Raw genomic sequence first — 15,930 nt, forward strand, 5'->3', positions numbered from 1 at the left:
GTAGACTACCAAGCTTTAATTATTTACCATTAACCACTCCTAATTCATACTAATTACTCAAAAGGTTAAGAGTTGTTGCCGCAACAAAATCGTGCAGAACGGAGCGTTGCGACTGCGTCATCGCGGCGTCACGTCGCGGCGCCGTGCGATTGGCCGCGGATTGACCCCACTGTCCTCTACGACATCGACTCGCCACGCAACCGCTGAGCAGGACACTCCCTCACTAAAATTAATTCTACCAAACGCACTTTGTAATTTTAAATATTAAACTATATACGCACAAGTTTATTGTCTTCTTCTTTCGTCATCAACATTTTCTGGACCTTCGACACCGGATCACATCCTGGATTTTGGAGACGCAATCGGCGAAGAAGTAGCAAAATTACAGTGCAGTTTGGTAAGACGGCCAGCTAATTTATCCAACCCTGTAAAGCTTCATCTGAGTGATACTGTGCTTTGTATATTCCAGAGCTTTTGGTGTTGCTTGCCTCCTCACGTGCTTTTACGCAACCGAAGAATCTGCTTCACGTGGCACGTAAGTACTTGTAGCTTTTTACTTCAGTCATTATGTCTCTTTCTGAGCAAAAGGAGCTTAAGGATTTGAGGAAAAAAAGGGGGTTAATCAAATGCAGGTTAACGAATTTTAAGAAATATGTTTCGTCTTTTGAAAACGTGGATCTTGATACACATCAAAGGGCAGAACTAAAATTACGTATACCAGGTGCACAAAGTTTAATGAACGATTTCAACCAAGTACAAAGTAAAATCGAAGATCTTGTCCCGGAGTCAGAAACGGATAAACTCATAGAATCACGCGTAGAGTTTGAGAGGGAATATTATGTTGTCCTGGCGATGCTGGACTGCATGGTAAACCCAGATAATTCCGAGGATAGATCTAATAAATCCATTGACTGTTCCTTAGCGCACGACCATACGACCTGTAACAATTTTAATAACGATTCAGTAAAATTACCGACTATTTCTGTACCTAGCTTTGACGGTTCACATGAACACTGGGTAGAATTTCGCGATACGTTTTCATCCTTAATTCATAATTCGAAAACAATACCACCGGTTCAAAAATTCCATTATTTAAAGGCGAGTTTAAAAGGCGATGCCAAAATCGTTATAGAAAACGTAGAATTTTCATCCGAAAATTATATGGTTGCATGGGAGCTTTTATTACACCGTTTTAATAACACGCGTTTGATAGTGCAAAGTCACATTAAGGCAATATTTTCACTTCAAAACGTCTCAAGAGAATCGGCTATTCAATTACACAATTTAATTGATACAGTTTTAAAAAAATTTACGTATTCTTAAAATCTTAGGAGAACCCACGGAATACTGGGACACTTTGATTATTTATATCGTAGTTTCAAAGTTAGATCCTACCACTGAACGCGAGTGGGAACAATTTAAAAACACATTTTATAAATTACATAAGGACAAAATTATTAAACTAAACGATTTATTAGAATTTATTAAAGAAAAAGCCGATTTATTAACTACACTATCCGTAAATCACAATAAACCTAGTATTTCAAATAACTCAAATAAATTTTCTACTTACCAAAATAAAAATTCATCATCCAAAATTCATTGCAACATAGTTTCGGATAACAAACAATCTAAATCGCAATCCAATAAGTCGCGCAGCCATTACAAGTCATGTTTGCTATGTAACGAAAGGCATCAGCTGTATTCATGCCAGAAGTTTCTCGACTTATCTCCGCAACATAGGGTTAATTTCATAAATGATAAAAACTTATGCATTAATTGTATGCGCCCAGGTCATTTAGTTGGTACTTGTCTTTTTGGTCCGTGTAGAAAGTGTGAACAAAAGCACAATAGTTTACTTTGTGATGCAATAAAATTATCACCAATTAAACAAAATACAGTGACGTTAACTACGTACGAGCACCCCTCGCTTACTAATACGCATCCCGTTTCAGTGGTTTCAGTAGATAACGCACACATGCAACTTCAATGTATTAATCACGCACAAACCGTTATGCATACAAAGGATGACAATTATTCACAACAGATTGTCATATTGTCAACGGCGATAGTTGAAGTATATAATGAATCGGGTGAGTATTATTGCGCACGCGCAGTTCTAGATAGCGGAAGCGAGCGATCCTTTATAACGCAATCGTTTGCAAATAAATTAAATATACGAATATTACAGTCCACTCAACATATTCACGGTGTAGGTAATTCTATTACGCAATGTTCGCAATCTTGTAACATTGAAATTAAATCGCGCGACGGGAGCTTCACTGCCCGTTTTCAATGTTTGATTTTGCCCCAAATTACATCAAAATTGCCTACAACCACGGTTAATTTAAATCAATTTAATATTCCTCACAATTTATTGTTAGCTGATCCCAATTTTTACGAAAGTCAACCTATTGATTTACTGATCGGTGCTGATTTATTTTGGGAATTAATAACTGAAGGAAAAATGCGCCTGAAAAGTGGTCCTTTCCTTCAAAACACCAAATTAGGTTGGATAGTGTCAGGTGCAATTAAATCTTTTCCGTATACTAGTAATAAAAAATTATCACATATTAATTGTAATTATTCGACGTTATCCACGGAAGATGATTCACTCGATAAGTTAGTTAGGAATTTCTGGGAATTAGAAGAATTATCCGCGCCTAGCAATAAATTACAGCAATTATCGAGCGAAGATAATATTGCTTGTGAGGAACATTTTATTCGCACAACACGTCGACTTTCCGATGGTCGTTTCTGTGTTTCAATTCCGTTGAAACAATCACCTGAGTTATTAGGTAATACACGCGCACAAGCTGAACGTCGTTTTTACGCGTTAGAGAAACGTCTTCAGCAAAATACTAATTATAAAAAGATGTATTCTGATTTTATACAGGAGTATATTAATTTAGGTCATATGAGTCTCGTCAATACGTATGGAAATCCGCACTATTTCCTACCGCATCATGGTGTGTTTAGGGAGCACGCCACCACAACTAAATTACGCGTAGTTTTTGATGCGAGTATGAAGTCTAGTTCCGGCGTATCATTAAACGACATACAAATGATTGGACCTGCTATTCAAGGTGACTTGATTTCTATTTTATTACGTTTTCGCGAGAATAGGTATGTTGCATGCGCTGACATTGAAAAATTTTACAGGCAATTGAATATTGCTGAAGATCAGCGTGACCTGCAGCTGATCTTGTGGCGGGATGATCCCTCAGAGCCGCCGAGGGTGTACCGACTCAACACCGTGACGTACGGAACGGCATCCGCACCGTATCTAAGTTGTAGGTGTTTAAAGGAATTAGCCAAACACTCGAATATTCCGTATGTAGCCGATACTATTAATAATTGTTTTTACGTTGACGATCTCATAGTTTCATCGAATTCTATATCCGAATTAGAAAATATTTGTAAAGAAACTAGTAGTCTTTTAGATTCAGCATGTATTAAATTACGAAAATGGATTTTTAGTCATAATTTAAATTTAATTACGCCTAGCGTTAATGAATCGCAAACACACGATCTATGTTTACTGAATAAAACTTGTAACAATAAAACTTTAGGTATCGGATGGAATAGTCTCGATGATTATATTTATTATTTTACGCAAATTATACAAAAGAGTGAAGTAGTGACAAAACGTATTATTTTATCGTGTGCTTCACAAATATACGATCCGCTAGGATTATTGAGTCCGTTTATTACTATCGCAAAGCATTTATTACAAAGATGTTGGTTGTTAAAATTGACGTGGGATGAATCGGTTCCTAACGAAATTTCGCAAATATGGGATAAGTTTATAAATGGATTATCTTTTCTTAGCAGTTTACGAATACCGCGTCACGTTATGTGCATTGATCCAGTGCGAACCGAACTACATATATTTACCGATGCTTCACAGGTCGCGTACGGAGCTTGCGCATACGCTCGTACGATCAATGCAACAGCTGATGTCACAGTGCGCTTGATATGTTCGAAGGGTAAGATCGCGCCGACTAAACCTACAACTATACCTAGATTAGAGTTGTGTGGTGCGTTGTTAGGTGCACGATTATATTATAAGCTTATTGGATCACTGCGTTCAAATTTTGATAAAATTGTATTTTGGACAGATTCAACTATCGTTTTAGGTTGGTTAGGTATGCCTATTAATTTATTAAAACCTTATGTTCAAAATAGGACGGCAGAGATTCACGAGCTGACCAAGGAACATCCATGGCGTCACGTCGCAGGCAAGGATAATCCAGCCGATTTAGTCTCACGCGGGCAAAGTCTAGAAGCGCTTAGCTCCTCATCTTTATGGTGGGAGGGTCCGTTATTTTTACATAATGTACGTTTTGAATTGCCCGAATTAAAACATTCCAAATTAATTAATTCAGATTTACCGGAAATTAAATCTACAAATATTTGTTGTCACATAAGTAATAATTTAAACGATAATTTAATTATTTTTCTCGATTTTCACAATATAATAGACTTAAACGCGCAGCTGCTTATGTATTACGTTTTATTAATAACGCGCGAAATAAAACTAATAAGTGGACAGGTTTATTATCAGTCGAGGAATTAAATCGTGCTGAATTAACGTTAGCAAAGTTGAGTCAACAGGAATCGTTTCCCGATATTTACTATGCGCTTAAAAATAATAAAAATATAACGAATATATCAGGCTACAATCAAATTTCTAAATTAAATGTATTCTTTGACGCAAATAATAATTTAATTCGTGTAGGTGGGCGTATTCAAAATTCGCCAAATTTTAGTTTTAATAAAAAATTTCCTATTTTAATCGCAGCTAATCATCATTTTTCACTTTTGCTTTTTCGGTTCGAGCATGAACGTTTACTCCACGCCGGGCCACAGCTTCTACTGTTTACGATCAGAGAGATGTGGTGGCCGGTCGGCGGCAGAAACCTCGCTAGGAAGGTGGTACATTCGTGCATGCGCTGCGCACGACTACAACCGACTACGGTCGCGCCTATTATGGGAAATCTACCGCAGGAGCGTCTGGACCCAGGTTATCCGTTTATACGTTGTGGTGTCGACTACGCTGGCCCAGTGTTCACGTTGAATCGTAAAGGCAGAGGTGCTAAGTTACAAAAATCGTACATATGCTTATTTATATGTTTTGTTACACGCGCGGTTCACTTGGAACTTGTTAGCGATCTATCGTCGGAATCATATCTATTAGCTTTGAAACGTTTTATATCGCGGCGAGGTAAACCCGTGACTATCTTTTCTGACAATGGGAAGAATTTTGTCGGTCTCATGAATGAGTTCAAAAAATTTTTAGCTACCTGTTCTGATGAAATTAAAGCATATGCAACTTCGCAAAATATTAATTTTAAAATGATACCTTTTTACGCTAGTCATTTCGGGGGATTGTGGGAAGCTGGGGTAAAAAGCTGCAAGCACCATCTCAAACGTGTAGTAGGTAACGCACATCTAACGTTCGAGGAGTTTAGCACAGTATTGACCCAGGTTGAAGCTGTCCTGAACTCCCGTCCTTTGACCCATCTTTCCACAGATCCCAATGATTTCCTTCCACTTAGCCCTGCACATTTCCTGGTTGGTCGTCCGCTGACTGCACCTGTAACGGCTGAGCTGCTATACGACGTGCCTGAGCTTCGTCTCCCGAGGTTCCAGAGGGTGGAACAAATACGCCAGCACTTTTGGAATCGTTGGTCCAAAGAGTATGTCTCCGAGATGCAAACGCGAACCAGATGGCACCAGCACAAGGGGGAGCTCAAGGAGAACACGCTCGTTCTCATTAAGGACGACCGATTGCCGCCGTTGAAGTGGAGCTTGGGGCGCATCCACGCGACATATCCGGGGAAGGATGGAGTAGCACGAGTGGCCGACATTCGTACTGCAGACGGCATCGTGCGTCGGGCGTTCACTAAAATTTGTCCGCTTCCTTCACCAGATAGCTGATTCTTCGCTTCGTGGTCGACAGTTCGTTGGAACCAGCACGTTCCAAGGCCGGGAGCATGTTGCCGCAACAAAATCGTGCAGAACGGAGCGTTGCGACTGCGTCATCGCGGCGTCACGTCGCGGCGCCGTGCGATTGGCCGCGGATTGACCCCACTGTCCTCTACGACATCGACTCGCCACGCAACCGCTGAGCAGGACACTCCCTCACTAAAATTAATTCTACCAAACGCACTTTGTAATTTTAAATATTAAACTATATACGCACAAGTTTATTGTCTTCTTCTTTCGTCGTCAACAAGAGTCAATAACAGGAATACAAATTGTTCACGTTTCGCTAAGTACTTACATAATTTAAACTTTTATTTCACAAGTCGGAACGCACTTTAGAAAGGCAATTTATGACTGGCTTGTTGGGTCATCGATAAACTTATCGCTAAGTTTGTTCGGAAACAAGTTAACTTTGATAGTGTTCAGGATTACAAAGTACCACGATGTTTCGTATCTAAACTTGTGCATAGTTGCTAACAAGATTTTGCGATTAAATAAAAGATGCGTTGCGGAAATAAAACCTTTCGTGTTGTGAATTGATTGTTGTTTGCGTTGAACCTCAATGTGTATGTTTATTGAATGCGTATGTAGACAATGTATTAGTTGACCGTCGAATAAATATTTTATAGACAAAGGATATAGGATCATTTGATTTTATCATACTCTGAGGAGAGTATATATTTGCGCGTCTAACATGAACTACTGATAATCATTGAATTTTGATTCATTCTTATAGACCTACCTACCTATTTTTCCAGTACATGCGACGATAGTTTGTATTGTAAGTTGTAACGCGACAAAAACTTAAAAAAATATTATAAATAATTTACACTAGCAACACAGACCAGTATAACAAAAATTAGCCAACCAAAAAAGAGGTCGGGACAACAGATTTCAGCTACAGAAAAAAAGAGAAACTCCTACATCAATATTACAGCGTAGACTAGAGTCTAAGTTCGTGTTTGTATTAAATGAAGTTAGAGCAACATTGTAGTGTGGGTCGTCCGGCAATTAACTCTATAACGGTGGCCGCCAGCCACGAGAATAAGCCGGCCAATTTGCGGTGGTAAGCACTACATCGGCTACAAACCGTTCAATGTCAGTGGCAAATAAAAATTTACGTGCTTTTAACTGTAACAGGGTTAACACGGATGACTCAATTGGTGGCAGCTGAAAAAAAAATTGAATTGCATTTTAAATTTGGAATCCGTTTGAATTGTTTTGTTTTTTTTGTAGAATGAATCTTTAAAATGTATAGAAATGGCGCCGAAAATTTTCAAGCTTTAATAAAAGTAGAAAAAATAGTCACGCATACCATGATATTAACATAAGAATTATTTAAATCGACTGAGTAATAGTCGAGGTATCATATAGTAGGAACGTACATATCTACATATTTAAAAAATACTTTTAATGTGAGAGTCGATAAACTCCATGATAATGGTGAGTTATTTATAAAAAATAATATTAATCGTACATAGAATAGTTAAAACTTAAAATATATTGGGAAAGCTTTAGTAATAATTTTTCCAAAGAAAACTTACGAGCTGAGCAGTTTAAAAAAATTTAGTTCTGATGTTTAGAAAAATATGTAACGCATAATTTTTTTCGTACATATCAAACTTATCATATTTCAAACTGCTGAGCGAAAGCTTTAAAACGGTACAATCTTTATATGGCATAATTCTTAATTGCTTATACATATTTCATTTTTGTAAGCATAACGATTTACCTTACCATATACTCACATACCTACTTATACAAATAAAGCTGTACATATAACATATAGTACATAAAGTAAATTACACAGTGATATCGCGTTTCGAACAATACTTCAGGGTCCCATAGAACGAACCCTTCATTCTGTATCCCACAACTATATCCAAGTCCCCAAACCCTAATCCCATTAGAGGTCAAGAGTATTATAGTTCAACTAAATATTGTAGATTGTTACGGTGACTTCAAACGCTTGTCAATGATTGAGTGACCGTGTTTGATGTCGCCGTTTTGAAACCTTATACAAAGCTTAAATATGCCGAAAGTGCCAACTGAAACGGTTTCCTTAGCTACGCTCTCAGATTGTGGTACGCTCTTCAGTTAAATTTGATTTCGTCCTTACAGTCTATGTTTCCGTCTTTCATAAAAATGTTAGGTTAGCTATCAGTATTTTTTGTGACAATTAGATCGATAAAATGAGAGGGACGACCTCCCACAAGATGAACAGACGACATTACTGAGATAACCGTTGAATGCAGTGATCGATCTTAGTCGAACTCTTTTGTCCAGCAATGAACATCAAAAGCTTAATGAACGATTTTGTCGTACGAAATCTGCCAATATAACCTAAAATTGATGATTACGCATCGCCAGGTAATTAAAAAAATGGTGTTATAGCATAAATTGATTTCAATATCATAACAGTTAACACGTTTGCCTCTGTAAGGAAAAAATCTCGCTAATTAAACTGTGCCAACAACGAAACAGTAATGCAATTAGCATAAAGATTCTCAAATGAATTTTTAAAGTAAACAAATGAGATCGCGTTAATGGCAGCCTGAGCACATAATAATGAAACTTTGTCTTATATTGTTTGTGTTTATTATAACAATTAAAATGATGAGTTGAAATTGCATCGTGTAATAATATCTACCAATGCCGTATAGGCTAATATTTAACAAGGTATAAATCAGGATGAGCTATCGACGCAGATGAGTAAAAATATTGATAGCATTTTCATCTTCATATACGCTGTAAAAGAAGCGGCTTACTTTAAAATTTATCGGCTAAACATACCTAAACTGCTAAATGGTTGGCAAACATACGTACTCGCTCACTGCACATCAACATAAAAACCAGGTATTTTCTCAGCTAGTTATCACATTTCAATTTATCCGCAAACCAGTTTTTGATATCCGTTCCCCGCAACGTTTCTTTCGAATAAAAAATCTCAAATCGCATTACAGACGTAAATAAAGCGAGCGTGTCACTTAATTTTACTTCCCGCCACAATTTCTATTGTATATTGTCTTGAGTCGTACAATATTATTGCTCGTTTTCCGCAGTTACAACAAATGTGTACGTTTTCCGGGACCTGTGTTCTTTGTTTAGGTATTATATTATATCGTTTGGCGTGGTTTGGCTCTAGCGGGAATAAGTTACAGAATATTTTGTAGTCAATGGAATAGCTTTGTGGTTAGGTATGCACTTGTATGGCTTACGTGATCGATATCAGGTTTTGTTAAGCGTCTATGTTTTATGGTTTTCTGTTTTATGGTATATTGTTACTATACTGTAGGAAAATTATCGTTTATTTTGATATGTGGGATATAGAATTGACCATAAAAATACATACATAAACATTTTTGAAGTGAAAACTTCTTTAGCGGCGTTGAGCACTTTTTCTGTAATGGGTATAAATCTTAAACTCGCGTCAAGACACGTGACCATCGAAAAAGCGTAAGACGGATGGATATCAAACATGCTCAACCTTAATAATCAAGTATTCACTTCTGCCGGCACTCCCGGAGTGCAACCCGTCTTTTTTTATAATTATTATATTAAACTTTAATTTTTAAATTAAAAATCAAATGTAAGCATATATATAAACATAGCATCAGTAACTAAATACCGTAAATTCAATACCATTTATTCAATTTACGTTGAACCATCACAGTTGAACAATATTGAAAACTAAACAAAACGTTGGAAACTCTTAGTTATTGAAGCCGAAGGCCACGTACTTTGTTTCCGTAACTTCGACAATCTTGCGAAACGGATCATGCTCCTTCTTCACACTGGCTACGAATCGACGTTTAGGATTCACTACATGTTACATTGCTTCTTGTACAAGGGGATCGTGACGCAGGCGCTCTATCGTGCGAATATATCACGCGATGTATTTGGTTGTTCGACTTGAACGTTTCAATTCGCTTGTCTGTTAGATTTAGCTGAAAACTTTGAGGGATGAAGGGGTCGGGTAACAATGTGATAGATAAAGTTTGACGACGTAAAATGTGGCATATCTTATTATCTTTTGAAAGTACTGCTTTGCCTCTTTGATGTTTTGACAAGAGCACTTTGTTCGGGTGGGATATTGAAAATGTCTCCTAATGAATTCCATCAGTCTTTTGTTTTGTGTGAGTAAGAGCAATATACATTTAAATTGTCTATTTCGTTGATCTGTTTATAAGGTGCTTTGTTCTGTTATTTTGTAATTAAATCGTGAAATCATATTCGTATTGAGAAATATTTGATTTAATTGTTGTTTATATATTATTTTTCGTAATACAGTGAAACTTGGTTAAGTGGGACCTGGATAAGTGAGAAACCTCCATAACTGGAACTCATGCTGAGGTCCCAACACTTTGGCACTGAATTACCTCTGTTAGTGGGACGAGGTAAACCTCTATATCTGGGATTTGTTCTTTCGATTTATCATCATAGTTACCTCTATAACTGAGACAGCGAGTAAATTTTATATGCATAAACCTCTGTAACTGAGATAAAATTGTTTGTTTACTCATTCTTATTCTACCCACAAATTCCACACGTAATTCCATGTACGTAAGTACAAATTTTGAGCCTCAATTACCTTCAGTTTTAGTTTCGCTTTACTATCATACAGATGTTTATTTGAAAAATGTCAAATTATTATTGGAACCCTCTGTAAATGAGACAGATATTTATTTATACCTGTATATCTGAGACACTGGGTAAGTGGAATACCTCTATAAGTGAAACGACATTGCAGGTCCCTTGATGTCTCACTTAACCAGGTTTCACGTTGAGAGCTAATTCTAAAAAATAAATTGAATAAATTCTTAAGAATTTCTGTGCATTATACATAATAGAGATTACTGCAGGTGATTAAATAAAGCGCAAATATTCCTTAGTCATGTCGAAAGTTGAATTAACTTTAAAGCTCTCTATTGAACGTGACGTGAGCATAATCCCGTTTCTAATCCCAGTTCACGAAGTTCATATGAAAATTTATCGCGGTTTCTAGTGAAAAATGGGAGCTTTACTGGTTCGTTTTAAAATTAAATTATTAGTAAGCGCGGTTCGGATTACCATTAGATACTTTGAACATTAGCATGGGAATCATCCCTTTGCAATTCATCTAAATTCTGATTGTGGCTGATATTGCTTGCTATCAAGAATGTCATTCATAGTAAGGTCTTCTTTTAAAAATACAATTAATAACGACTAGGTCGTACTAGTATCAATTGAAATAAATGTTTACTAAGACGTTCGTCAATAAGTATTTTAAAAGATAACTCTACATAGGTATTAAAAAAATGTGTTTAGGATTTTTAATATTTAATATTAGGGTTTGCGTCATTCATATTATTTGTGTTGCTCCTTTGTTTGTGCATTGATTAAAAAATAACAACAACCAAAAATGAAGAAAAATGATCGGATCCTGTTTCCATTGTTTGAATTTTCACCCATTTAAATTTTAGTTACTAAAACTACAGAGTTTCATAACACATTTTAATAAATTCAGCTAAAACAACATCGAAGTACCGTTTATTTTAGTTCTGATCTCAATACTGCCATGTATTCGTATGTACATTTTTCATTCCGTACCATTTTTAGTTTATTTCAATCTGAACAGTTGACTATTCCCTAGAAATATAGCGGGTTTATGAAGAGGAAATTGTCAATCGTCGGTTGAAAGTGCTTCACATATTCTAAAACATGAAAAGAGGATTTATTTTTAGAACTTATCTATTTGGAATCGTTCATTTGTGAACATATTTGAGCAAGTCGTTACGAATCGTCGTTCAAATAATACGTTCATACTTACGTGGGTTTCATATTTCTATTGTAGATGTTCTATTTTAGTTTTCATATTGTATTTTATCAAAATGAATTCAAATTATTTATAAAATATCTCACAATACCATACCTTTTTCCTTTTGTTATTATTGAAGATCCTTTCATTTCTAACTGTTGACGTAACAATAGTCAAAGTAGAGTCACAGTAGAGTTTAGGTACCTCTGGATGGCATCATCTAGGAATATTTCATTTAACTTTTGGTGACACGAAGAGGTTTTTCCTTAACAAGTTAATTTTCAATCCTCAAAGTCAACAACTTTAGAAAACGAACGTTTTTGTAATCTTGTTCGTAAGTTGATGTCGAAGTTAAAACATGCATTTTTTATGCAAATGCACTTAGAAACTACATTTTTTGTTGCAAGTTAGCCAATAACAATTTTGAAACCCTGGCGTTGACACGGAACGCTCGCGATCGAGCGGATATGACGTCATTATACCCGGAGCGACGTGTGACACTAGTTTCAACAAATGCACATCATAATATCGCCTGTCCCACTTTTAGGTACTATTTTCTGAATTTTTCCTAATTTTATTACACGTGTTCTAATAGAGAAATGTCTGACGGTAAGTGTGGGAAGGATCTTATTCTGAAAGCAAGGCTATTTTCAGTAGTGGGTAGTTACTTTTAGATTGGAAAGCGATGCGTAGGAATTTGAATTAGGTGTATAATATTTCTATATTATTTATTCTATATCTATAAAATTATTTAAATTATATTAAAGGAAATTACACCTACGTCTTTAATGTCTATAGTCTATTCTTTTTTGATAATTGATAAAGAATATGTACAACATTTAGGTACTATAATTCAATAGAATGGAAATAATTTTATTATTTTCTATGAGTATAGAATAACCCAAATTCAATGTACCTACCGGCTACCGTGAACCTTTAAACAGCATCTAGGAATATTATAGTCCCAACTATATTCCGAATTTTCTTTTAAAAGACTTCCCGATATGCAAATAACATAGAACGTATCTGCTTTGTTTATGAAAATTAATAATTATTTTAACGTAGTTAATAAATATTAAAATGATAAAGTATAATAATCAAATAGATTTTCCAATTCTCATACCTATTAGGTACATACTATGTAGAGTTATTTTGTGCCAACTTTATTTTATTCCTGGCAACTTCTTATCTCTTTCCTGTATGATAATACGATTTTCGCAAACATAGCGATTAAACCGATTCAATGCATAGCGCTATATAAAATATAATATATTCAAATCTAAATTGTGTCATTTAATATTATTAGTATGCGGAAGTAGAATACTTCCTTTATGTAACGTCATTCATAATTATTATGAGTAAAGGAATAAAATTAAGCTCTGCCATTAAAACTGTAAAATACCTAGGTAAAATAAGAATTTCTAAAAATATTGTTTTATCCCAGATACCATCCATCAATCCCTGCAAGATAATATTTAACATTACAAAATTTATAAGAATAAATTGTTATTAGTAATCGTTTACTGTTCAAAATCGTTGCTAATAAATCTTGTTCTAATAGCATTTACACACATAGTGTCAGTCTATGAATATAATACGGCAAATGAAATGTACACACACCAAGTACTTCGCTTACAAGACTGCGTTTGTGTAAACCGTTGTTCCAGCTATGTGGGTGGTATATCTATTTACACTAATGCAGATTCTATGAGTAGATGATAAGGTTTGAAATAGTTTAAGTGATACAGATAAGATATAAGATTTACGATTGTATAGTCACTTAGCGTCGATCCGCAATACTTATGTGCAATCAGCCGATGCGGTTTTTTTATTGTTGTTTTTATCTTGAGCCTGCGATGTGTTTGAAGCTTAGACTGGATGTGCATTTTGCTTTCATTCGCCGTATACGATATTCTTATAAAATCAATGTAATTGCTGTTTACTCGTTTCAGTGTAAACACTCCGTGTCTGGGACACACGGCTTTTCTAATTAAAAAACCTGCATATTTTGACAAAATAATTATGGTAGTCGTATTTTTAATTTGGAATGTCTGTCTAATTTATTATGTGAGTCTTCGAGTACTTAAACACTATATAGTTTTTTTATATGAAATTATTAGGTATTAGGTACAAGTAAATAAAAAATTAAGATTTAATTTTCTTAAAAAAAATTGCCACTGTTAGATCATACCTACTTGTGCTACTCGATTTCAGCGTCAAATCAATCCTCTATTTTGGTTTTACAAGGGTTTTACATAATATTACTTTTAAGCTTCTCCAGCATCACTCTCTATGTCTGTTTAGGATTGTATAAAATTCTACTCTATTTTTATTTATTTTTTTCATCACACCTTTCACTATTTACCCGCCGAGGACATTATTTATTTATCCATAGCAATGTTTCTCAATAAAATTCACAAATTGGTAACGATGAATGGCGAACATAATGACCGTAGCGCGTTTGTCTTGTAATTTTGACACTGATTTCTTTATTCGACACTCATAAATCTTGCACCCCGCTGTGTTTGATTAAAACATGTGCACATCTTGTTGTGAAAGCTTTGTATAATTTGGTCCATTTATTTTACATTTTAATGAGAAACTCGTGTTTTAATCTTCAACTGTATTTTCATCTTGACAAATATGTAGTCGACTTTACTTTTAACTTCTTGTTCAGTTGAAAAAATCGTGCCTATTCTTTTAAACGTTTTATTATGTAGGTATGTTAGTGTAATATTTACTTTCTTAATCTTATATTTATTTTGAAATAGAAGCTTTATTATAATTATAATAAAATATACTGAAAAGCATGAAACAGTTTCGTGTCAAACCTATTTCGTGGTTTATTAATTGGTTTTATATTTGGTCACGTTGAAAAGCATTCAAAGGTTTACGTAAATAAATGGTAAAATTATTTTCAAATCATCCAATAAATGTATAAAGCCCTATAAGACCTCCGATTTAAACGTTGGAATCACGTGGACTGTTAAGTCCCAATGTCATTCAGCGTTGTTTTCAATAAAAGTACTTGTTTCATAACGATGATATTATAACATAGTTTCTGATTCCTTAGTAACAGCTGAGCCTTTGTACTTGCTATAATATACCAGTGTACTTGTAGTCTTGTGTAAGCCAAGGGCGGATCATCAATACATAATACGCATAATGCTAAATGCTGATATTATAGAGAAGAAATTGGCTGTTTACTGTAGATTGTTCTATGTAACAGTGAGTTTGACTTCACTAATAATTGAACTCTAGTATGTTTTGCTTAGATGGTGAGCTTTTAAAAAAATATATTTAATTAAAACAACATAAGTTACACGAATGAATTTATTTTGCAAATAAACTTGTAGACGGAAAAGTAGTTTTTATTATCTAAGCTGCTGAAGAATGTTCGATTAAAGTTTTCCAAATTCCTGTTAAATAAAGTTTTATAATGCTCCAAGTTCAATGCTTTGTTTTGTAAATTGCAACTGTGTCTAAAATGGATCAACGTGTAAACAATGTAACATAGATTTTTGGCTTTTGCAATCTAGAGTATCCATATTTCTCATAACTATACATATTCAGGACAAAAGCGCTTCATTACATAAACAATCATATTGTTTTGTAACCGTAATTCGTGTCCGTCACACACTTCAAACGATTTGCAACACAAAACAATAAACACGTCACAAACAAGCAACGTCGGCACTTTCAAGTTACATGACTAGACGTAATAATTCTCTCGGCATTTCGTCGACTCTCAGTCCTCAGAGCTATCTATAAACCGTAATTGACGGGCAAGTAGCGTAAAAGTAATCTTAAATAAGAATACTGGCGTGCTCCGGCTCGATCAATACACTTGTGCCCCTCAAAATAAACCATACATTCTTCTCCTAAATCTTATGAGCATCCGCAGATTCAGAATGTAGAAATAACGAGCGAAAAATCGACTTCAACAGTGCGAGAATTTAACTTTATTCTAGCGCTATAGCAGTAGGTAAGTTGTGTGAGCTTAAAGCGTTGAGATTTAGCTTTGTAATTTGCTCCTGGAATCTTCATTGACTTCTTAATTCAAGACTGCATTTTGTTGTCTTACGTTGTTCAAACGTACATTTCAAATGCCACATAACAAAGCGTTGCAGATGCTGAAATTA

At 35.2% G+C, this 15,930-nt stretch overlaps 2 protein-coding genes and 1 long non-coding RNA gene across 5 annotated transcripts in view; 2 read left to right on the plus strand and 1 right to left on the minus strand.

Moving 5' to 3' along the window:
* Positions 1-15,930, plus strand: part of Hers (Histone gene-specific Epigenetic Repressor in late S phase) — a 172,476-nt gene that overhangs the window by 18,254 nt on the left and 138,292 nt on the right. The gene's annotated exons all lie outside the window — the stretch shown is intronic.
* On the minus strand, positions 718-2,027 carry LOC149487081 (uncharacterized). The gene is made up of 2 exons (XR_016315873.1): positions 1,574-2,027; positions 718-938 (listed from the first exon to the last, which is right to left on the minus strand). It is a non-coding gene; the product is annotated as an uncharacterized LOC149487081 (long non-coding RNA).
* On the plus strand, positions 2,069-3,222 carry LOC149487082 (uncharacterized). Its single transcript, XM_089697305.1, has 2 exons — positions 2,069-3,086; positions 3,163-3,222. The coding sequence occupies exons 1-2, from the start codon at positions 2,468-2,470 to the stop codon at positions 3,168-3,170; spliced, it is 627 nt and encodes a 208-aa protein (XP_089553431.1). The 5' UTR covers positions 2,069-2,467; the 3' UTR covers positions 3,171-3,222.

Source organism: Colias philodice, chromosome 7 (genome assembly GCF_061535455.1).
Source record: "Colias philodice isolate Cphi_HAF_F1 chromosome 7, ilColPhil1 Martin Lab GWU primary, whole genome shotgun sequence".
Taxonomy (NCBI): Eukaryota; Metazoa; Arthropoda; class Insecta; order Lepidoptera; family Pieridae; genus Colias; species Colias philodice.

Excerpts from the sequence above, each read along its gene's own strand:
- LOC149487082 (XM_089697305.1), top strand. The coding sequence starts at position 2,468 with ATGCGCCTGAAAAGTGGTCCTTTCCTTCAAAACACCAAATTAGGTTGG.